Source organism: Diadema antillarum, unplaced genomic scaffold, assembly GCF_040938485.1.
Source record: "Diadema antillarum isolate AM-2024a unplaced genomic scaffold, OU_Dant_1.0 seq00000541_RagTag, whole genome shotgun sequence".
Taxonomy (NCBI): Eukaryota; Metazoa; Echinodermata; class Echinoidea; order Diadematoida; family Diadematidae; genus Diadema; species Diadema antillarum.
The window spans coordinates 783578-808705 of NW_027271488.1; the positions used below are offsets into that span (position 1 = coordinate 783578).

At 37.7% G+C, this 25128-nt stretch overlaps 1 protein-coding gene across 1 annotated transcript in view; it reads left to right on the plus strand.

The window, feature by feature from the left end:
* Positions 1–25128, plus strand: part of LOC139734699 (intermembrane lipid transfer protein VPS13A-like) — a 115663-nt gene that overhangs the window by 9074 nt on the left and 81461 nt on the right. The window contains exons 3-6 of the mRNA XM_071645492.1: positions 18063–18201; positions 23143–23250; positions 24548–24711; positions 25066–25125. Of these exons, the coding sequence (XP_071501593.1) occupies positions 18063–18201; positions 23143–23250; positions 24548–24711; positions 25066–25125 (471 nt within the window). The remainder of the gene's footprint in view (positions 1–18062; positions 18202–23142; positions 23251–24547; positions 24712–25065; positions 25126–25128) is intronic.

Genomic DNA, 25128 nt, shown 5'->3' on the forward strand with positions numbered 1-25128 from the left:
GAAGAAAGTTCATCAAAACTTACAAACATTTCTATATACATTCTTGCCACACACTCTATATGTTATTACATCAGCTCTTATACTTTTAGATTTGTGTTTATAGATTAAAAAAATACAGAAGACTGCAACAAAAAGGCTTAAGTGTGGCTGACACACAGAACTACTGAGTAGTTGAGTTTTGTGCATTATTCAAATTGTAGATAACTGTTGACTTCCAAATTTCTCAGCAGTGGCCTAAACAAGTCCCCTGAGGTTCATATTTAATGTTTTGCTGCATTTTGGGAGGTCTGTAAAAGGTATCCCCTACCTTTAAGAGAGAGAGAAAGATACAGACAGACAGAAAGGGGGGGGGGGGACAGAGAGAGAAATGTGTGGGAGAGTTTGCATTTTTCTGTCTTTCCGTTTTGCCTTATGTCTGGATGCAAGCGGAATGCTTAAATGATAGTCTGTGTGCCAATGTCCGATTTTGGGCCAAACCTGGTTTTACTGCCTGTTGATGGTTTTACCCTATTTTGGAAGTCTTAATCTGAATATGGATGATGCAACTCTTACGTAAATCTGAATATGGATGATGCAACTCTTGCATCCTTGAGGGGTTTGAGATATTCACAGTAACCATCAATTATGGCTGCCAAAATATGAAATTACTATGTAGTATATTTCCTTATGAACAGTGAAAATTTTAAAAGAACAAATATGGATATTGTTATATTTCATGGATGCTGAATCCAAATCTGGATGACACAACTCGTGCATCCTTGAGGATTTTAACATATACAGTATTCAAGATGCCCTCCAAAAAAGAGTATGTCCATATTTCCTTTTAAATTGTGAAAAATTGAAAAGATTTGATGGTATTATCCTACATGAAGAGTGTTAAATCCGAATCTGGTTGATGGAAATCTTACACTCCTGAGGGTTTTGAAATATCCAAGATTTTTGGTGGGCAATTTTTGTAGTCATCTTGGATATCTCAAAACTCTCTAGAGCTGGATTTATCATCTTTCCCATTTTCGAAACACATGTCAATACCCAGTATCAAAACATGTTTGCAAAGGCCTTTTGAATCACGTTTCTCGAGCTATTGTGGTTATCATCTCTATCATGAATCGAGAGGGAGGCCATGTCAATGCGGAGGTCCATTACACAGTTTGACCCAAGGAGCGGAGATCATGTACAATTGTATTTGGTAGTGGTTGGCGTTGGTAGATCCAAGTTATCAATGCATTTCAAAATGACTTTGCGTTTATCATCTTCACAGAAATGTGTTTCTGGCTCAAATGCGTTTGTGATTGCACTTTAACATCATAATCAAAACAGCTTTGCCTTGAATATCATCTGCCCAAACCTCCCTGAAAGTTGTTTGGAAACCTCAATTCTACTCCAGAAATGAGTAACTGATAAATGTACCCGAGGATCCATGAGTTGCATCAACCAGAATCGAATTGAGCACCTTCAAAATACGATAAAATCATCAACAAACATTGTGAGGAAGGTAAAAACAAGGTTTAGACTGTGATACCCAGACTAGTATGTGGTCAGGAACATTTTTTCATTTTTTTTTTTTCAAAGCTGCCAAGCATGGCCTATTTCCACCAGTTGTTTCCGCGACTGCCTGTCCCCCTGCTGTGATCTTGTGGTCTGAAAAATTGATGCATGGTCGCTGCTGCACGTGATTGCTTGTGCCTGGTATGGATGATCATGGAGCTTGTAGCTCCAGGGGTAGCCTTTTGGCAAGGCCTCGTGGCTGTGAAAGAGACCAACTGCGAGAGAACGGGTGAACGCGAGACCGAGCGGCATAGCCGCGAGGCCTTTTGAAACATGACATGAATTTCTTATCTTGAGCCTTGTTTCTCGCCGATTCTGCTACCCTAGAGTATAGGGTAGCGGCCAATCAGCGACCGCATTGCTCACCACGCCGTCGCATCTAATGAATACGCATAAGTATGCATGTCGGCGGCTCGCTCATCCGTAGCTGCCTGCATTGCCAGCGCAGCGTTGACACGTCCTCATTAGCATACCAACTGCGCTCTGACTCATGAATATATGAATAATTCATATTCGCCTTCGTCGAGAGGCGGTAGGGAAAAAAACCCAGGTTTCAAAAGGCCTTGTGGCTGCACCACTCGGTCTCGCGTTCACCCATTTCTCGCAATTCTCGGTGTGACCAGTTAGCCTCAATCTTCAGCCACGAGGCCTTGTCAAAAGGCTACTCCATGGCATGATCTTTTCAGAGTAGATTCTGTGTGAGGCTTAAACTTACAAGTTGTACTGTTAAAACTATGCACATTATACTATATTGTTTTGTGTGTGTGTGCATGTGTTTGTTTTTGGTAGTAATCACTCAGTCGGAAATAGTTAATCTCATCTAATTCTAGGAACAAAGTTTATGCGTGATATCTTTTCTCTGTTGACATACTCCTTATGAATCTGCAGACTTGGACACGGGGTCTTGTGTTTGTGTTCATTACTTATTGATATATTTTCTCATAGCAGCTTATGAATATCAGGTTTTGGCTTATAAATTAATCTTTTTTTTTCTTCACTATCTCTCTAACTTTTTAGGGGCCATTATATAAAAATGTACCCAATTATGGAAATGATGATTCAGTGAGGTCCACGAGGGGTTTTAGCATGTCACTGCGACATGCTAACGTTTTTGCGCGACATCCTTCAAAACGTGCGACATTCTAAGCGCCGTGCCAAAAAAACTGCGACATGCTAAAAATAACTAACTTGCAAACGACTTGTAAGCGTGCTCCTTGTTGAAAGGAGCAGCAGTTTACAAGCGCAAAAAGTTACACCGATCACAACAACGCGGCTCAACAACATACATGTACATTGTAGCTACAGTACTCGCACACCACCACGTCACACACTTGCTCACTCACATAGCATGCCATGGGATTGCGCTCTGATTCGGGATCCACACACACAGCAATTTGTGTGAAGTTACACCTAGCCACAGACAGCTGCCTGTGTGTACATACATGACGGTATTGTGAGAGGGAGAGAGAGGACGGAAAGAGAGGGTCGGAGGCCAAGGGAGGCTGAGGAAGGCTAAGGAAGGCTGACACGTGCTCACTTGTTGTCATGCTTGTTGTCTGGTTACGCAAAAACAAACGATATGAAATGCATGCCTCCCTCAGCCAAAGGTTGTATTTCTTTGCTGCTTTGGTTTGTTTGTTCGTTTGTCTGCCTGTCTGTCTCTCTATTCGCAAAATAAGTCAAAATTTGGGAACAGATTAGGATGAAATTTTCACCGAAAAATAAATTAAGAAAAATGTTCGTAAATTTCAAAACGAAATCAGTGTGTCATTTCGAACGTTCTGCCAGTGAAATTTCGGAATAAAACGACTGCCCCAAAACAATTACAGTTTTCTTACTCTGAGGGTTCGTTACTCCGACAGAAATTATAATAATAGAATAATGCTAGATTCTTTATTCTGAAGGTTCGTCAATCCAAAAATAATAAAGAAAAAATGTCCGTTAATTTTACAACGAAATCAGTTTTGTTATTTTGAACGTTCTGCCAGTGAAATTTCGGAATATAACGACAGCCCCAAAACGGTTACAGTTTTCTTTTGCTCTGAAGGTTCGTTAATCCGAAAGAATAATGATGATAAAATACTATAGATTCTTAATTCTGAACGATCATTAATCGGAAAACGATAAGAAATGTTCGTTTATTTCCAAACAAAAACAGTTTTGTTATTTCGAACGTTCTGCCAGTATAATTTCGGAATAAAACTACGGCCCCAAAACGGTTACAGTTTTCGTACTCTGAGGGTTCCTTACTCCGAAAGAATATATGATAAAATAATACTCTACATTCTTAATTCTGAATGATCGTTAATCGATAAAGAAGAAATATTCGTTTATATCCAAACGAAATCAGTATTGTTATTTTGAACGTTCTACCAGTATAATTTCGGAATACAACAATGGCCCCAAGACGGTTACAGTTTTCTTATACTCTGAAGTTCTGTTATTCCGAAGCAATAACGATGATAGATAATACTAGATTCCTTTCTGAAGGTTCGTTGATCAGAAAATAATAAAAAAAAATTTGTTTGTTAATCTCTGAACGTAATCAATTTGTTTATTTTGAACATTCATCTGTAATACCGACCTTTGGTGTTGTTGTTGTTTTTGATTAACAAACCTTCGAAGTACTCAGTAATGATGAATCGTTTCACTTTAAGATTAAACAAACCTCAGGAATAACGACCATCACTCGTGTAATCAGGAAGGTACATTTTTGTATGATATCTCTTTGATGTCATGGCCAAACTACCGCAGTAGGCCTACCCAGAAAGGAAAGTGCAACGATGTTCCCGAAAGTTCTCGCTTCTCGATCGCGCATCTGCATGCAGTAGGCCTACCACGTGGTCGAGCAGACGGCGAGAAAGCAGAAACACTACTAGTACACAGGGCGCGTTGTTGCGATGTAGATACGGCTAATTATATTGCAATGGTGAAACAGGAAAGGCCTAAAAGAAAACGGAATCTTCATCATGTACCATCGGCACCTACTTCTCTTTCATTTATTATTTAGGAACTGCTGCCCACAAAAGATATGGAGTTTCTGCATTGTTTCTGTGAGAATATGCCCCTCACAACGCTCATTACATCTCCGTGAAAATGTCGCATTTAGTGGCATTTTTAGCGGCGATTTATCTGTGTTGTATTGAGCATTAGCGAAGGCTTCCGCGCTTCGTTAATGCGATGTTTCCGATCCGAGCTACGTCGTAGATGAGAGCCAAGAGACTAAGTACTCTATTATTGATTTTTATCCTGGCATTGCAGAGTGATCATGGTGATCAAAGTGTTCAAAATAAGGCTAAGATAGCACCAGAGAGCATCTAGAACCCTAGAGCTTCCAGGGCTCTTAAGCGGGCCCTGGACCCCGGCCGCAAGGGACTTCGCACTTCACGCTCGTGATGTGCGCTTCGCGCACACATACTTTCAAGATCACTTTTTTCCCCTGCGACATGCTAAAATTTCAAGTTGTGGACCACCCTGGATGATTATGTGAAGTTATATGCGTGTAACATCAAGTTGATCACTATTTACCTTCTTTATTACTTTACCTGTAATCTTATTTGTATTATTATGATATTATTTATCAATTCCTGTGAGAAAATGAGGTCTATGCAGGTATAATACATTTCATTCTATTCTTACTATGACAGTGTATTGTCACTACAATACTGACTTATTTATCTGCATCGTTTACAGAGAATTTTATACTTTGATACAAGGTCCACATCACATTGACTGTAACAAAAATGTAATTCATAGCGTGCAATGCCGCATTTTGACCTGAGAGATCCGTACAAATATGCTTTGTAAATAAAGGTCTAGATGATAATGTTTGCACAATCCAGAATAATTGCTACAGCATGTACAGTTGTATGACACTGTCTGTACATAAGCCGCCTTGTGTAACCTCTCCTAGATCACCCCCAGTTTCACCTGAAGATATTTCCCACGTATCTTAACAGTTAATCACAGACAGCAAAATGTGACAAATTTGATACGGTATCTTGAAAAGCCAATCACACTAAATTGAAAAGTGCGTTTCAGCATTAAATTGTACACGCTTTATAATACTTCAAGCAGTTTTCTAGCATAGCAATGAAAAAGAAAAAGAGCAATGTCAGAAGTTGTTTTTTTCTTCTTCTTCATATTGATAATTTAAATTATATTGAATATTGATATTACGATCTTAGTTATTAACTTCTCTTTCTTGGCAGTTTCCAACTGTGCTTTCGGTTAGAAAAAGACACAAGTTTCTTTTAAGATTTATTATGTGAACACATTGTTAGGCTACATACATGTACATGTGTAATGTATTTTTATGAACAATTGGGGGGGGTGTCCATGGCTAATGATATTCAAGGTCAAATTAGGTTGTTGATGTACGTACATTGTATATTCTTGAACGCTGATACACTAATTTGTGAATACCTCAGTTCTTCAGATATTGGTGTTTGTATTGAAAAGAAGATACACGAAGACTTCTTTGTGAATCATGTTACTTACTTAAGATGTCAAGAGAACCCCCAAGTCATTTGCATTGCATTTCATTTGTTTTTAATTTTACAACCATCTCACAAGGTGTTAGAGAAAGACACATTGCCTCACAGCACACATTGCATCCAAGAACTTTGCAATGGTCACAATCATTTTCCTAGTGTACATGGAGAATACATACATTGTACTATGGAATAATGAAGATGAAGGTATTGTATTTTAGTTTAGAAGAAATAATGGAAGGATGCCTTGCAGTTATTCCTGTGATGATTAAAAAGAAATGCAACAAGACAAACAAAAATGGAGGAACAGGAAGACACCAGTCACAAACCCTAAAGAGAGATTGATTTCTTGTAGAATTGTTGAATGCAAATGTATGACGAATTCATACTTGTAATGAATTGTCTGAGCTTGTCTTACTGCACATGCTGATTGTTCCAGCTGTCCCCAAACAAGAGTAAGAGCCCTCATAAATCCAAGCTGGACAATCAGTGTACGTGTGCTGTCATATGCTATGTCAGTCAATCAGCCATAACTGAGCCATGCTGTGCAAGCACTACGTATGGTGATGCCCATTTTACACCTGCAACTGCAGGCATCAGTAGCCCCAGTAGTAGGCATGCTCTTGTTGAACAGTGACTGATAATGTTCAAGTGTGGATGCTCTACTATGATATGAAGCCCTCCAACAGAAAGAAAACTTCAATAACCCCTACGATACCTACGTTTAGATTGAAGATATAAGATAGTATTACATAAACAAGCAAAAAATTTGTGCCCTCTCATTTTTGCACTAGTTTCATGTCACATGAAATGCACAAAGATTTCCTCAGTGAAAATTTTGACTTGGAAACTAAAGCACTTCTATAATTATGAGTAGACCCAAGAGCAATCATGTGCCTTGCTTGTAGGAAGAGTATCCATACATTTCACAGGAAGACATCAAACTACAGTCAAACCTGTCTATAGCGGCCACCCAAGGGAGACGGAAAAAGTGGCCGTTATAGACAGGTGGCCGCTATAGACAGGTAATCCAACTTTGTGTGCATTGCTTACATGTACATGTATCATCGTTGTATCCTTACATGTACATGTATGTGTGTACGTATGCATACACCGTGTGTTTCATGCATTTAACGATGCCGGTGTATATGAAATTGTTGCACAGTAGGATGTTTATTGTCGTGAAGAATCGTGCATTATTATGACTGAATGAGGGATGAATGCAGCGGTGGCGATCACTGAACGTTGCCCGCACGGCTACCAAACAGAAAAACACGCTGAATTATCGGCTTGGCTGCGGCTCCATTGGGTTTTTGGCCGCTATAGACAGGTTAATATCTCCCGCGGGAAACAAAATTTGTGGCCGCTGGCCGCGTTAGAGAGGTGGCCGCTATACACAGGGTCTTTAACAGAGCTTTTCTCTCGGGGGGATTTTGCAGTGGCCGCTATAGACAGGTGGCCGCTATAGACAGGTGGCCGCTAAGGCAGGTTTGACTGTATAATGTTCCTATGTCCTCCATGAATCAGAGTTTACTGGCATACTGTATGAAATGGGTTATTCCTTTCAGATGTAGGGCAAGTCCAAGATAAGGTCCCCTCAGAAGGCAAAATTTCATCTTCGATCAATATTGACATGTTTGGTATCATTTTGAAGCTTATGAGTTGAAGTTTTGATTTCCATGGAGGAAAAAATGATATTATGTAAATTTATGCAAATTTCAAGGGCTTCATTTGCATAAATGTGAAACACAGCGTTACGTATGGGACATTTATAAAAATTCATATTAATTCAAAGGAAAGCAAATGATATTTGATTTATATGTGGACATAAGAAGTTCATCACATAGTTTAACTTGGTATGAAAATTTAGGGATTATGCAAATGATTATGCAAATTAGCTCGTGTCCTATCATGAGATGTCCCATACGTAACAAAATGAGGTCATTTTTTTAGGTTTTTTCTGAAATTGCTAAGGTTATTTTAATGCCCTTTTGGAAAGTTCTAATTTATTGTTTAGAGAAATTAAATACCAGAGAAAAAAGAAAAAAAAAGTAAAAGAAACATTTTTTATTAGGCATTGAAATAATGTTGTGTATGGGACAAATGCGTTACGTATGGGACATCCTCATACATATTGCATGTGAATGCATGTAGCTAGCTGGGAAGGTCTCTCAGTATACATATGGTCAATCATCCTGAAGAAAGCATCCCAACATTGTAGCTACTTTTTGAGTTATAGACACTTGAAACAATACATGAACTTGACTGAACAATTTTCAGAAAGGGGGAGGGGAAAATGGCAAAATACACAATGAAAAATCAGCATTAAAGGGATGGTATAGTTTTTTGTAGAAATGAGGATTCAGTTTTCAACATTTAATGAGATGATTGGAAACCAATTATATGAATTACTTAAGAGCATACAATCGTAAGACTAGAGGAATTCAAAGTTTATGTATGGAGTTCGAATTTGAAATGGTCGTAAAAAAAAATAAAGTAAAATGATTTTTTTATTTATTGCAAGTGATACACAAATTGTCCTTATTCAGTTTTCAATAGTAGCCACAACAAAATTCATGGGTATACATACTGAGGTGTGACTCGAATCAATGACCTGACTGCTAGACAGACATCATAATCTACTCGATCACTGGGGTTCCATGCAGCAGGTATTGCTTATTTATTAAACTTGATATTTCTTGTGTCAAGTTGATTTTTATTGAAACTGAATGGCAAACTGCCCTTCATCATAGGAAGTAAACACTTTAAACTATTCAATTTTTCAGTTGTAACTATCCTGATAAAAATAGGGCATACATACTAAAGGTTGGTCATAAAAATATAGAATATGATTAAATGTGATTATGATGGTAAATATCTGGGGAATATTGTTCCCTTGTCAATCTGGATCAGTATTTGAGTAATTTCAACTGATTCCACCTCAATAATTATGCAAAAATTTGTTTATGGGTATTTTGCAAAATTATTTTGCAAAATACCCATAAACATGGTTCTCCACACACTAAACGAATGGGGGACAAAGGGCATGCATACCCAGGTTGGTCATAAATATATAAAAATATGATTGAATATGATTATGATGGTGAATATTTGGGGAATATTGTTTCCTTGACAGTCTGGATCAGTATTTGAGTAGTTTCAACTGATTTTACTTCAATAATTATGCAAAATACCCATAAACATGGTTCTTCACACACTAAATGAATGGGGGACAAACTGTCCCATACGTAACTGTCCCATACGTAACGCGTCATGTCTGTCTTTAATTAGAACCTGTAATTAGAGCTTTTTGCCTAATGACATGAAACTTACCTGTGATAATCTTGAGTGTTGTGACTTTCATCACAGTGAGTTACAAGTTGTAGAATGATATACTTTCAGAGAGTTTTGAGGTTGAAAAAAATGTTCAAAAAAACAAAATTTTTCTGGTCCCATACGTAACGGCACATATTTTCTCTTCTAGAATATAATTGTCAAGGTAATTTTTCTCAATTTTTTACATGATTATACTTCTCCTAGATATCAATCACCATGATGAAGTTCAATATGATCAAAGGCCATTAACACTATTTTTCAGGTCATAAAAGTCTCTGAATGTCCCATACGTAACGTGCGCGTTATCTTGGACTTGCCCTGTAGAGACTAGAGTGGTCACATGTTTTAATATGTGAAAGGGGTTTCAGCAAGCTCCTGTTCTGAGCTCATCACATGGATGGGGGCTATGATTGATGATGATGAGGACATGGTACAGGTACAACTGTACTTGCTATCTTTACAGCATCGCTGTCACACCATAATTGAAATGAGGAATATGTTGTATAGGAAGTATAATTTCCAGTTACCAGTGTTGCAGAGTCAGAAGGCTGAAATCACCATGGTCAAGTGATGATATGAATAGAAATTAGGAAGTTATTAAGAAAAATTGAAAAATTCACACAATTGTCATATTGCTAATAATTAAGGCTGTGTTCAACCACTGTGTACTCTGTAAAAATTGTGCATCTGTGCATTTGAATCACATTTTTCTCCTACTATCTTTGAGTAGAGTTATGCATCACCATGACACCGTTTATTTTCTTACTGAAGAACTACATTTTGCAAGCATTGGAAATGACCAAAGGATTATCTCCTTCTGTTCTGCATTGTTTTATTATATTATCATTTTGTCATGTTGATTTTTGTAACATCAATAAGACCTGTGCAGCAAATCTAGATCCTTTCATTATACAAGTGTACCTTATAATTTTCTCCCATTTCTATGAACTGTAAATGAGTCATATGATATACACGATGTATCCCTGGAAAACGATCAGGAGACAAAGCACATGGCGGGGTGTGTACAAACGCTAGACACAACACAGATATGTAGGCAGATGGGTAGCTTTGTCCTTGACATCAATGGGTATTGCTGCTTGCTACTCACTATTTATGGCAGTCTGCAGGTACTGCTTTATTCTAGCCATCGGAAAAAGCTCTGTGTCTAAAGCCTATCGTGTGATACCAATGTCAAGAGACGTCAGTCCATCCCCAGACATCCATTATGCGTCTTCCATGCTGGAACATTACATGCCGTACAAGGAGTAGACTCTGTGGAACAGCATGATAGCATTATACAGTGTATACTATCACATATCAGGGAGCTGGCATTGAGTCATGACCAGCATCTTTTACAGACAAACCTGTAATAGTGACCACCTAGGTACAGTGGTCATTGAGAGTAGATTGCACAGGGTAGTAGTGCATTAGGCCTACAGATCGTATACTGTTATTATGCTATGTCTCACTATGTCTCAGCTATGCCAATATCTTTCTTTTTTTCATGCTAAAGGGGCAGTTTAAGTTTCTGTTCTGTTATCATTACACTTAGATTCAATCATGAAGAATCCACACAGTGGCAATCAGTGTAATCAATTACATGTTAGCATGATATTGACATGAATTATATGTGAATTAGTATTATTAAACATGATGTATACAAAATATGACATTATCACCCTTTGGTTACAAGCAGCAGCATGTCAGTGTGTTTACGATTTACAGAAGTGGATCAAGGCCAGACTGAACAACTAGTGATACTGAGAATCAGAACAGTTTCACTTGTAATTATGATAACTAAGTATTCCCTTGTCTATGATGTAGATGTTGATACAGAGCCCAGCCACTGGTATTCTTGTCTGTCATGATGTTATATGTGCTCAAAAGACCCTACAATGCACTTTCTCTGTTCCCTGTGGGTTTAGGACTTTGCCTGTAGCCCAGCAGATAATCAAATTATGTTGAATCACAATTTCTTCAGGAGACCTGTGATGCATGTCCTGAAAATGCTAGTGATAATTTGCTGTTACCATGGCGTTAATTGAAATTCTTGCAAGTAATTGCTTTCTGGCTGTTGCCGTAGTAGGTTTTCTGCAATTATTACAAACCTCTAATTAGTCTAAATGAAACAGGCACATGGGGTTATTATTTTTTTGTTCATTATTATTGGCACATATACAATAAAAATTCAATTTTTAAAAATAGATAATGAGTGGTGGGGGAGCAGGGAGATGGGAAGAGAAGGGAGCAGATACAGTGATCCTCTACTAGAGACTTGTATGCTTTTGAGGGAGGTTGCAGATCCAAAGTCAAGGGACTTGAAGCCCTCAGGAATTGGCATTTCGAACCCAGACATTAAAAAAAAAAAAAAAATCTGCATATATACATGTAATAGGCCTATTTCAGAGAGCAAAAGTTGTCATTGATACTGCAGGTTGGTCAAATTGCGCTTGGAGAATAATGCATCTACCTTTAATAATCGTATCATAAAATACCACCTATTGCACTGTGATGCATGTTTCCTATTTCTTCCTGTGAAGATGCGCTTATGGTCAGTGCTCACATGTTGACCTACCAAGAAGAAACTTACGTGTACATTTGGACCAAAAAATAAAAAAATATCAAGTAGTATTTCGTGAATGAGAATGGTACCAACTGAAATACTACATTATCGATTACTGTGGTATTTATTACCAATGCTAATTCTACTGTAAATGCGCCTACAGCTGTTGTATCGAGAATGGAATGTTACTTGATGTACTATACCCGGTAAAGCAATCCATGTGACTACATCTTTTTTTTTTAATAGCATCTGAACACTTTGCGGCTCTGAACAGCTTTCAGAAACATGCGTCAAAAACGAGACTGCGTGCAAGTTCTTTCGAAAGCACGAAACCCCGCTTTCCTCAAATGCCCATTCAGTGTGTATGTGCTGTATGCATGATGGGTTTACTTTGCCATCCACTGTCTGAATCTAGAATGTCAGAGCCCAACGCCGATACTCATGCAGTAGACAAGGGATAAAATAAGACACCCTTTAACTGTGACATTCTCTCTGCCCACAATGTATTCCACACAGACTTTGCCTGTCTCTGTGAGATTCTTCTCTCATCCCCAGGCCTGTGCCTTCAAGGTTGAGAGGCATTAGAAATTGGTTTCCAATTGTTAGTCAATGCTTCAGGACTCCTGATTTTCACTCTGTTTGTACCTTTTGGAATAATTATGTCCGTTCCACTTTGAAAGATTTTTTTTTTCTTCCTTGAAACCTTTGTATAAACCATAACCACATACACAGGAATGTACACGTATGCACTCTTACTGTAAGTTTAATTCTGAATGGTGAGAAGATTTATAATACCCAAATCAACAAAAGCTGATACTGACACATAGCCATGTCGAGTCATTGAAGCGGAGGTTCACTCATGCCAGAGCAAGATTTGTGGTGATTTTCATGTTAGGAAAAAAACAAAAACAAAACAAAAACATTTTGCCCCTGCTATTCTATGAAAAATCGTGCTTCACAAGCAGTCTACAATAGTAAATGACACCAAACAAAAATTGAAAGAAAGAAAAGATGGCATCAGGGGTACCTAAGTATTTTGTTTGCTTTATACAGTGACTGGTTTTCCATCCTAACCTTGACACAGACCATGATTTTAATTTTGTGTACCAGTAAAGTACACACTCTCTCTGTGTGACAGCCAGTGAAGTAAAAAAGTAGAGAGTGTCTAGTACAGTCTGTCGGTATCACATGATTAGTATAGCATGACAGACAGGGACTTCAGAATATTAAATGATGTCAAAAATTTACAATGGATTTGTTTTCTAGTGTACGCCTGTATTTGTCCTATTTGCCCCTTTTTGTAGCGCATTGTGATGTCAAGTCCTTGTGCAGTAGCACCATTTGTTATCACACATCCAGTAGTATGTTTGTTTTGTTGTGTGTCATCGTGCGTGAAGATATGGGAAGAAGGTAGATAGATAGAGATATGAGGCATGGCGAGAGGGAGCATTCATGACTTGCCATACGTGCATTTAACCCAGTTAGCATTTACGAAGTGTGCTCGGTTGCAAACGTATCCTAGCGCATGACCTAGATGCACGGAGCATTAGTGATATTCTCGGCCTTGGGACGACTCTCACAGACGTTGGGCCATGTGCATAGGCCAAAGTATCTTCCTCGATTCACAGCTGCAATCATGATAGCTGCTTAATGAGGTCTTTCAGTTTCCTCTATTCGAAAGCCCATCATTGTATAGCTCAGAAATGACTTTAAAGGGACTGTACAGTACTGGTTGAGGTAGGGATTCATGTTTTGAACATTCCTAAGTGAGATAATGAAAAGCCTGTTATGAAATATGAAAGAGCATGTAATTTTAAGAAGGATTCAACGTTTATTTGATCAAAATTGGTTTTCATATGGCTGAGATATCAAAAAAAGTGCTAATAATAAAAGGCGACATGCCCCAACTTTATTAGTATCTCTTTGTTTCACCTTGTTTTTGGATATCTATGCCATTTCAAAACCGATTTTCATCGAATAAACTTTTGATACCCCTTAGAACTGCATGCTCTTTGACATCTCATAGAGTGGTTTCTGAATATCTCACAAAACGTTAAAAGCTAAATCTTCACCTCGACCAGAACTGTACACACCCTTTAATAGAATGAGTAGTCTCATGACTAATGCTTGTTGTGAATATATGCAGTGTAGATGTGTCCAGACATCCGTGTCATAGCTTAGCTATGTTAATTTTGTCTCTCTTGTGATCCCTCTGGATGAAGAACTTATTACGTGTCCCTCTGCCAAGGATTTTATGTTTTTACCACCATTTGTTTGTTTGTTTGTTTGTTTGTTTTTGTGCAAAATAACTCAAAAAAGTTGTGTGGGGATTTACATGAAACTTGTACAGGAAAAGTTGATAATGACACAAGGAACAGATGATTAAAATTTGGTAGTTATTCGGGAATTTTTATGGATTTTTAAAGGATTTCTTCTTTTTTTTGACAGATAAGGTCAATGAATTTGGGAGTTCAAGCTGGGCGTGTTTGAGGTTTGCATAATTGTATGCGCTCTAAAGCGTGCTCTGCTTGGACTACTGTAAAACATGATATATTTGCGGCATGAATTTTTCGCGAATTGGAGCCGACGGCCTTTTTTGCGGCATGACATTTTTGCGAACTGCCACTGGCATTCAATACATATAGTGTAGACAAGAACTTTCGCATTTTAATTTCGCGAATCTTGGCGCTCGCAAAATTCGCAAAATTAAAATGCACACAAACATTCCTCGTTTTACAGTATTATAGGTGCAGGGGCAGCTGGATGCTAATGACGTACACAAAGGGCTTCCACAGTACAGTGTGCATTGGGAAATAGGGTAATTTTCAGCATGTGTGTAGTGTATGGGTGGAAGTGAGGTGCTTGGCGGAGATCTATGCTCTCCAAGTGCTTTTCCAGCGTATTTTTTTTGACAGAGGTAGAAGCCATACTGCTTACAAAATGATGTAATTTTCTTTTCTTTCCTCTTTTTTTTACTGAAGGATGTTGATGTTTCAATGTGAAATTATCCACATTTAGCTTATAGATATGGCTGGAGCAATGTTTTACTTCCATTGCATTTGAGAGTGGAAATGAATTGCAAAACATTCATAATAATGTACTATCACTCCAGTATAGGCCTACAATGCAGTAGGTTGTTATTTGTGGTGGCTGAATAGTCATTTAATTGCAGGAGCCAGACTACTGTACATGTATATTGTAGGTTAGTTGGAGGAACTGTGTGAAGCTCCATGGTTTTTCTGCTCCCAGAAGAGCCCAGCTCAAGGGACCTTGTGTCCACAAGAATGGATAGAGCTACACTCCCAGGGGCATTCATAATTTAGAGCTTGATTGGTTTAATAATTGGAGGTCAAAGTTAGACTAGTCTTGCCTCCAGACCGTTATTTCTTCCCCACTTCCCAGTGCCTATTGTGTTCTGGTAATAGTTACAGTGAGAATGAGTGACTGGTACAGTGTGGACAACTACAATTGTATGTCAAGATGCCAACTGTAAAGCAATCAATTTTTGTGGCGTGAAATTGTCGTGAATTGGAGCCGACAGCCTTTTTCACAGCATTAAATTTTCATGAATTGCCTCTGGCATTCAGTGCATTGTACCGTGTAGACAAGAACTGTCATTTGCATTTTAAGTTCCTGAATCTTAGCCCTTGCAAAATTTGCAAAATTAAGATGCATACATGGTGAAAATTTGTGGTTTTACAGTACATGCTATTCCATTAAAATCAAAACGGGAGTTATGGCAGACAATTCCAATAAACTCTTCCTTGAGTCTGGAATATTAAAAAGGCGTGAGGTTTGTCCACTTTTACTGCCAGGAGAGCTCAGCTAGTGACCTCCGCCACTCCAGAGGTCTCGGGTCATTAAATCAGCAGTGGACCGGGCATCAGTGATGTCAATACCATCTGCGAAAGAGAACTTGCTGGATTTTTTTTAACAATATTTCTGCGTGTAATAAATGTATCAATGTAATCTCAGTTTTCATAGGATAATAAAATATGAAATTGTAAGACTGATGGGGAAAGTGTGGAGTAATTATGATATCCTCACGAGTCACATTTACAGGTAGCAGTTGCAATCACATCTTTATCACTTTTGTCTCAATGTCAGAGAGTTTAAAGCTTTTTGATAGTGTTGTTGTTGTCCATTTTCCATCTGTGAAGATGGCTGGATAGCCCATATTCAGCTACACTAAGCTGGTCTTCCATGGGGTCCAGTTGGATGTGGGGTGGGACCACTTCACCGGGTTAGACACCCTGCTCTTTGCGATGAATGAATGAAGCGGGATCTTTTACGTGCATGAGTTGTGACTCTCTCATACACGGGACCTCCATTTTATGTCCTATCCGAGGGACAGAGTGTTTTGCCTCTTGCTAGAGGGGACGGTATGTTTACACACAACATTGCTCAGTCCAGACTCGGGTTCGAACCCGGGCCGCGTGATCGTGAGGCAGACGCGCTACCGACTGAGCCAACTCACCGCCCTGTTCATAGTGTGCAAATACCGTAAAGCAACCACCTTTTCCCGAAATATTATAAATGCATGTGATCTTAATCTGATATGTCTGCAAGTATAGGCCTCAACACATCTCACAATTATTCCAGATTTTGTAGAGGAGAAAGAGTTAGTTTCCTAGAGTAATTGTTTTGTGATGGGCAGTTCCAATAGACTTAACCACCCCCCCCCCTAAAAAAAAAGAGAGAAAAACAAACGAATAACAACCCAGTAACACACACCCTCTGTTGTAATGTTCTTTTCTTGCAGATTTGCATAGCAAAGTATGGTAGAACTACAGTGTAATGGTATCAAGTCATGAAAGCCAACTTATCATGGATTGCACATTACCACACTATTTTTATTACCAAACTATTTTCATGAGTGTATCTTTCATAGAGACAACATGCATATGGCAAGTCTGTGATGATATAATTTATCTAACAGATTTCTGGTAAACTTCAACTAGGTCTTGTTGCCAAATTATTGTCCCTTGACTGCTATGTAGTTTCTCCTGGAAATACATTCAGTTTACAAACCAGGGTTTTACACTAACAGTTTTCACAGGTGACCATTTGACCATTTGAATTTGAAATTTTGGTGGCCCAAAAAAGAATGAAGAGGCCCAAAATAAAAGGAAACATGAAATCTAATTTCAATTTTACTTGCCCAATCTGACCACCAAAAGATTAACCTGTTTGGAAATTTTGTGGCCCAACATCAATTTTTCAGTGGTCCTGAGCCACTGGGCCACTGCAAATTTAGGACCCAAGTAATTACTATTTGATGAGACACATGAGAATCAAAACTGCAAATTAAAGAATGTCAATAACACATAACATTAAGTGCTGAATTTGATAACCAATATACAGTAAGATGTCAAACAAAAAACCAATTTGATACCAAAATATTATAGCAGACCTGTACTTCGACACATTGTACTTTTCATTCATCTTTGATGCTGATTTCAGTGATTTGATTGTGACCGGATTTTGGAAGTATGGTCAAATGGTTTTGCAGACATTGCTGCTGGAAATGTTCTTGCAGGAAATTGTTGTCCCAGTAATCCAGTCAGGCTTCAAATAGACATCTTGCTGGGTGCGCAGTGATACCGGAACTCCGCATACTGAGCAAGAGCTACCCTTTCCTGTGAACAAATTATTCTGTCAGGTAGACATTTTGAACTTGCTGCAACCCTCATGGCTGATTTTGCTAGCCTTAGCCTGACGGGGTGATTTGGAAAATATGTTTATTGAAATCTAATTCAGAATTTTCCAGAGTTTGCTTTTAGAAACTGTAATACAATGTAGCAGGAAAATGAGCCTAAATAAAAAATAAAAAAAATCTGACTGTATTCTGACAATATGTCTTCAAGATATCAATGCCATCCCATTAACACTGCTAATCTGGTATTTGCTTGAAATTTAAATTATACATACCCCCATCCACCTCCCTGAACAGTGTTCAAACATCAAATTCCCAAAATAGATAATGCTCATCACATCCAGTGGTTTGTAATGGGGTCTGGGCCATGTGATACCGCATGGTGTTTGTGTGACATCTGTTCAAACATTGATTTAAATGTCCTCTTGTCCGTTCTCTTGTTTCTCTGCTCCCTATGTACGCACAGGATGAGCTCGACCTTCCCGTTAAGATCAAGGTTGGGAACCTGGGGAAGCTGACGCTAAAGATACCCTGGACGAACATCTACTCTGCACCCGTGGTGGCCACTCTGGAGGGACTCTATGTGGTAGCAGTGCCCAACTCTGGTAAGATGCTAAGAGGCTAGCTGAACCACTTGCATGTTGTAGATATCAGTCCTCTTTTACCAAGTATCCCAAATCTTGAAAACAAGAACAAAAATGGGCTATTTTCAATCCTGATATCTCGTTCCTATAAGGATGTCAGAGGTATTGTATTTCCATGTTGTCTGTATATGTACAATATCAATGTAGCCATTAGTTTATTTATTTGTTGTTTATTTACTTATTTATCTGCTTATTTATCTACAAGTTATCTATCTAAGGAGATCTATCTATCTATCTATATCAATCTATGTCAGGTTGTTTGGTATTACAGTGACTCAAAGAAGTTCAAACTCTAGTATGTTTCTGCATCGATGTGATTTTATGCATGAAGTCATAATGATAATGACAGTTTTTTGAAGCATAAATTTGATTTTAGCTTCATGGCTATTGATGCTAGTGTTGTATGAGAGGGGAATTCACTTGCTGAGCTTTGGACCAAATTTGGTGAATTTCAGAGTTGTACAAAATGAGTATGTATTTTTGCGTGATAACACCAAAGTTACTGTGTCATTATTGCAATACAGGGCTATGTCATTAGTCATTTTTCATAGCAGAAATAGGTCAGGCTCGATGTGACATACACTTTAAGACATCTTGATTAGATACTTTGTGCTGTTTGTGGTGCATCTGTCAATGTGCCATATTTTGAGATGCTTCTAGCTTCAATCTGTGATGACAACATGACCTGTTTACAGGTACAGTATTTCTGTGTTTGCATTTGTAGTCATGGTGTAAGACCTGTTTGTGAAAGATTAGATATTTTTTATTGCTAAGTTTCCTAAAGCTGCAAATCATCTAAAACTCAAAACTTACAACAGAAAAAAAAAATGTATTTTTATCAATTCTTGTTAACTCTATCATTAGGCATACCATCACATATTAAAGGCACTGTTTTTTGTCTTTGTTTTTGTTTTTTGGTAATGCTGATCGACATCTTTGGTGAACTTTGGTGGAATTTTAAAGGCACATAGAATAGGATACCACTGTAGCTTTGTTATGCAAGAGTGTTTCATGACTCGTCTACAAATATAAGCTTTTGAGTTGCTGGTAGTATTAACTTGGCTGAAAGTGCTAGGAACTATAGTGACTTTTACAACTTTGTTGTTACTCTTGAGAGCAATATGAAGGGGATATAAGAAGTAGAAAAGCTACTATACTGCCAAGTTTGCTGATATTTTACATTTGTCTTGGATAAACCGATGTGAAGCCAATCAAGTTTTTGATTGGATATCAAGATATATTTAAAAGTCATTGAAACCATGTTATACATGTAATATGTGGTTGTAACTGCTGTTATAAATCTTCTTTAGTTTTCCTGTAGTTGTGAATGTGATACCAATTTCATATCATACAGAGTTGTATTCTATACAACTCTTTATGATCAATAATTGATCATACTATATTATCATAACTGTCGTATGATCATGCAATATGATCTTAATTGTAATATGATCATGCCATATAATCATATTTTAATATGATCGTGCCATATGATCATGTAGAATGATCATTCATTGAGAGCAAATTAGATGCAGTTATCTCACAGAAATGTTTAATGCCATCAAAAACTATGCGGCGTACTGCTCTCATTTTGAGGTTAGAGTACCTTGTGGTCATTCATTTGTTAATAGCTGGCCTAGCCTACATGTAATAACTCTAATAAACCAAGTACCAGTATATTTCTCAAGTGGGAGTTACTGAAATAATTAATTTACAAAATTGCCAGACAGATAGCTCTCAGGTTACATGTACTTACATGTTTGTAATGTTTATTTGTGTGTTAAACTGAAAAGGTCAGTAACCCTCATTTGCATTATATGTGTTGCTCTTTTATTTTTTTCTAATCTGTCTTTTAGTCTAGCTACAAGAAACAGGAGAGGTAAAAAAAAACAACAACAACCAAACAAAGAAGGACTTCCTATATTTATTTTACTACAACTGCGTTACCCTATGTGGAAAAGTCACTCTAAAAGTAAAGGTCATTTGGTGTCCCAAGCTTTTACTCCTTTTTAGCACACCTGAGCCAGAGGCTCACAGCATGATAAAAAATGTCATTCCACATTGGCTTGATATGGTTGTAACTTTATCAAAGGTATAGCACATTTTGCTGTCATCACATTATATTGTATGTTCAAGTTTGATATGTAGGGGTGTATTTATGTTCAAGTTAATAAAATTTCTCATGCATGGATGTATTTACAGACCTCCCAATGATTCTGAATTTGGAGGAAAGAATCTGAATTTTTACCATTCCCAGCTCCTGTTCAGTAGGAATTTCCTCTTCTTTTTTTTTAATAACTTTACTACACACTCCTATTACGGGAACTGCTCTTTCTTTGCTACTTTTGAGCCAAATCATCCATATTTTTTTTTCCAGTCAGAAAGAATGTGTGGTCTGTATTTATTCTGGTTTGTATTTCAATAAATTGTTGAAAATAATATATGTTTGTATGTGTAAAAATGTGCTCATACCGTATGTGCAGAGATGGCTTCAGAAGAACTGGCTTCAATCTACAATGTTGCTTTTTTTTCACAAAATGTATGGAAGTACACATGCCTAGTGTAAATTTATGTGCTGCAGCCATTTTGTAATTCTTATTCTGCTCACAGGAATTCGGTAAATCATGTGGTTTAGTGAGACGAAATCATGTGTAGTGATGTCACACGTATAGTTGTCCATGCCATGATAGCAGTATTTGCTGTACAAATAATTATGTGGTGATTTCTGAAGAGAGCACAGTATTGTTTGCATATGGGGAAAACCCACCATAATTATCTTGGCATAAAGTTGACTTGAAGTGGTGCACAATCATGAGATTATCGTGGCTTTGAGATATCAAAAGCTGTAGCTTTTAATAGCTGAATTCTTTGGTCCAAGATACCTCATATACACTCATAAATTGTGTAGACTGGTCAAATGGTTTCAAATCAACATTTGTAGCAACCCTGTACAAAATGTAGGGCTCCATGCATATATTCACCAATTACTGGGAGATCTGTGTACTTCCCCTCTGCATTCTAAAGATACAAAATATTTAGTTAGCATCACAAAATATACAAACTATTTACATTGGTTTTTATTTTTGTTTAATTATTTATTGATTGATTTTAATATATTATATATTATTTATTAACTTTTATTTATTTATTCATTTATTCATTTATTTTGTTTTAGCTTTTAATTATTATTTTTCTATGCCCAATTTTGACTGCACATTTCTCCCGCAACTTTTGAGCAAGTAATCTTCCTGGGGACACTCTCTGTGCGATGAGTATTACATCAGAGGTGCTAACCATTACAATTATATAGTATTTAGTAGATAGACAGAGTGAAATACAATGATACAATATTGCCTCTTGAAAGTACAACTTTTCACCTTTCAAATGAAAAAAAAAATGAAGCCAATATAAACTGCAAAAAACTGCAGAAAACCGCATCATCATACATATCTAGAGAGATGTCCTGCAACCCCCATGAAAACGTTGAACGACAAGCCTATTATGGGCGGGAAATATGCGGCTTCTTTACAATTTTTTCATCATGATGTTGATGAAGTAGCAACATTTTACTTGCTCATTCTTACCAGGGAAAAAAAAAATTGTTCTGACATTTCAGTGGCCCAGGGCCAACGGGCTAGTAGTGGTGTCAAGATTTCATGAAAATCTGATTTTCCTCTCCGAAATTTGATTTATTTTTTTTTTAGGATATCCGTTTGGGTTTTTTTTTTTTTGATGTCAAGAAGTTGGCATCTCTGCTACATGTTGATTCAGGATGTGCTATGACAACAGTCTATGATAATCACATCCTTGTCACGGTAATTGTCAGAGAAAAAGAGTTCAACTTTGACACCATTGCCTTGGAGGCTGGATTCATAAACTTCCTTTCCCCTGCCAATCAGTTAAAGTCCCTTGCCTAAAGTCTGCCGCTTCAATACTGTAGTAAAGTGAACCTTATTCTTGGGTCTAATATTTGTGGAACCAGTAACCATGGAAACAAGTTTTCCATTTAAAGGCCATTTCATTCTGATGCTGCATGTATTGTTGTGATGAGCAACCCATTTGCCTGAGAAACAATACCAATGTCATGGTAATTGTCGGAGAAAAGAGTTCAAGTTTGACACCATTGCCTGGGAGGCTGGATTCATAAACTTCCTTCCCCCTGCCAATCAGTTAAAGTCCCTTGCCTAAAGTCTGCCGCTTCAATACTGTAGTAAAGTGAACCTTATTCTTGGGTCTAATATTTGTGGAACCAGTAACCATGGAAACAAGTTTTCCATTTAAAGGCCATATCATCCTGATGCTGCATGTATTGTTGTGATGAGCAACCCGTTTGCCTGAGAAACAATGCCTAATGAATCAACTTTGATTCCTTTCTGTGCCAGGGACTTTGGACTGTGTGTGCAACAATTATGGGATTTTTCCTAGCAAATCAACACTCAAAGCACCATAAGGAGTTAAAGGGATAGTACAGTATTGGTGGAGATGAGAATTGGGCTTTTAACTTTTTGCGAGATACCAAGAAAACACTTATGATACAGTACAGAGCATACCATTTTAAGAGGAATTCAAAGTTTATTTGATGAAAATCGGGTTTGGAATGACTGAAACATCCCAAAACATAGTAAAACAAAGTGATCGTAATGTGTGGGTCCCACACTTTATTAGAATCGCTCTTTTTTGGATATCTCAGCCATTTCAAAACCAATTTTCATCAAATAAATGCTGAATTCCTCATAGAATTACATGCTCTTTCATATTTCATAAGAGGTTTCTTATTATCTCACCCCAAAAATGTTGGAAACCTGAAATTAGGTCTCAACGAAAAATGTACGATCCCTTTAAGCTTACAAAAGTGTACATACTGCAATGTTTTGTTTTGTTGTTGTTGTTTTTTCCCTTCAGATATCAAGTACAATGCTGAAAAAGATGAAAAGCAGAAGTTTGAGGCAAAGCAAAGGACACTCCAACGGGTGGAGGAGGCCAAGAAGAAGGAGAAAGAGAAGGACAAACGTAAGAATCTTATAATTTTATAATTTCATTCGGAAGAGAAAAAAAATGACATATAACAGAATGATATGAAAGATGAATAATATCCGAAAGGAGATGTATGTACTACACCCAAATTTGCATTATCAAGGAAGCCAGAAATATATTTCATAGTAAACACCAAAATTTGCGTGAAGCCAGAAATATATTCAGCTGGTTTGTGATGGTTTAAATGATATTTTACTCTTGCTTGTCTGTAAATACCAACAATATATACATATTTGTGACCTGCAAAATGTATTGGAATTGATTGTGGCATAGTATGATAACTCTTTAGTTATTAACCATCATCGGCAAGAAATTGGGATGTGAATGTCATCACCATCAATGTAGGATAAGAAAGGAATACACAAAATTAAATGGTGAGTTGACTTTTATGCTATCATTTATCTTAATGAAGCTCTGCATATGTAGCTGTTTGATACCAGGATGTTGTTATATAAAGTGCAATCCTACACCGAGGAAATGAAATATGACACTGATTTCTAGGTCACAAGAAAATTGCTGTGCTAAATACCACCAGGTAAGCATGGGATATATTCTGTCGGCAAAAATGAGTTACACTGAGCACCACCTTCCTCATGGCATTTCGTAGTGCAGATTGAATTACAACTTTGAAAGTGAGGGTTAAATACTCCCCACACCAGACTCCAGCCAAACAAATCCATGGTTACAACAGATGATTCACAGCTGTGCCAGATATAGTTTGCCCTGGAAGTATTTTTGCCCACTCAAGTAACGAGCCCTGCTGTGCGATTGCAATGATATTTCGTCGCTGGGGTGACAAGACCTTGTATCTGAAATTTTGGTGAAAATGACTTTTTTGGATTAATGATCAAATAAAAGGTTAAGTGATGTCCTGACCAAATCCCAACTGTCTTACTCCAAAAATGAAGCCACCATGGCATGTCAAAGGAAAGGCTATCCCATTCGCTATAGTGCTTTGGCCGCCATGTTTTTTGGCTCTCCTGAACGGCTCTCCTGAACATTTGACATTTTTAGATACGAGGTCTTGTCGCCCCAGCGACGATTTGTTCTTCAGGAATGTAGCAAACATCTTCACGTATACTGCAATACCTTTTATGATGCAGAACATGCAAATGCTCGCAGGTCCATGTCTTTGAAATGCCATTGACTTCCCATGCAGTGTAGCAGCCATAGGTACTCACAGAGTTAATGTATTTAATCTGTTTGATTAGAAATGAAAGAAGCTCAAAGATTAGTGTAGTCTTCTTCAAATCTCATGCCTTTTTTTTTGCAGCAAAAGATCCCAAAGCAGACTCCTTTGCAGAAAAATTGGCCATGCAGGTGGTGAAGAATGTCCAGGTGAAGGTGTGCGACATTCACGTCCGTTACGAGGATCGGACGACCAATCCTAAGGCTCCATTCGCCCTCGGTGCCACGCTGCAAAACCTTTCCCTCCAAGTGAGTCCAGGACCCTTTAATTTATCAGCAAATTGGTTTTTGAGTGCAATGATGAGCAAAAGTTGTTTTGTGTTTGTTATATTCTTCATCCATTTGCCTCAATTTCTATTTCATGTTTTGTGGATAGAGAAATTCCAGACTTTTGTGAAAGTACCAAATTTCAGCAGGTTTTCATACTGCGTACGGTTGATGTGATGGCTGATGGTTTCATCGAGAAGAAGATTAATGTGAGATGTTGGTGGCCACAGATCAAGGATTTGTCATTTTTTTCTTTCATTGATATCTCATATCATGTAATAAGATAGGGTTAATATGTCACTGCATTTCTGATGTGTCATTATTTCCTCTTGCTAGACAACCAATGCTGATTGGATACCATGTGTCTTGGATCAGTCTGTGAAGCTTGTGTACAAGGTA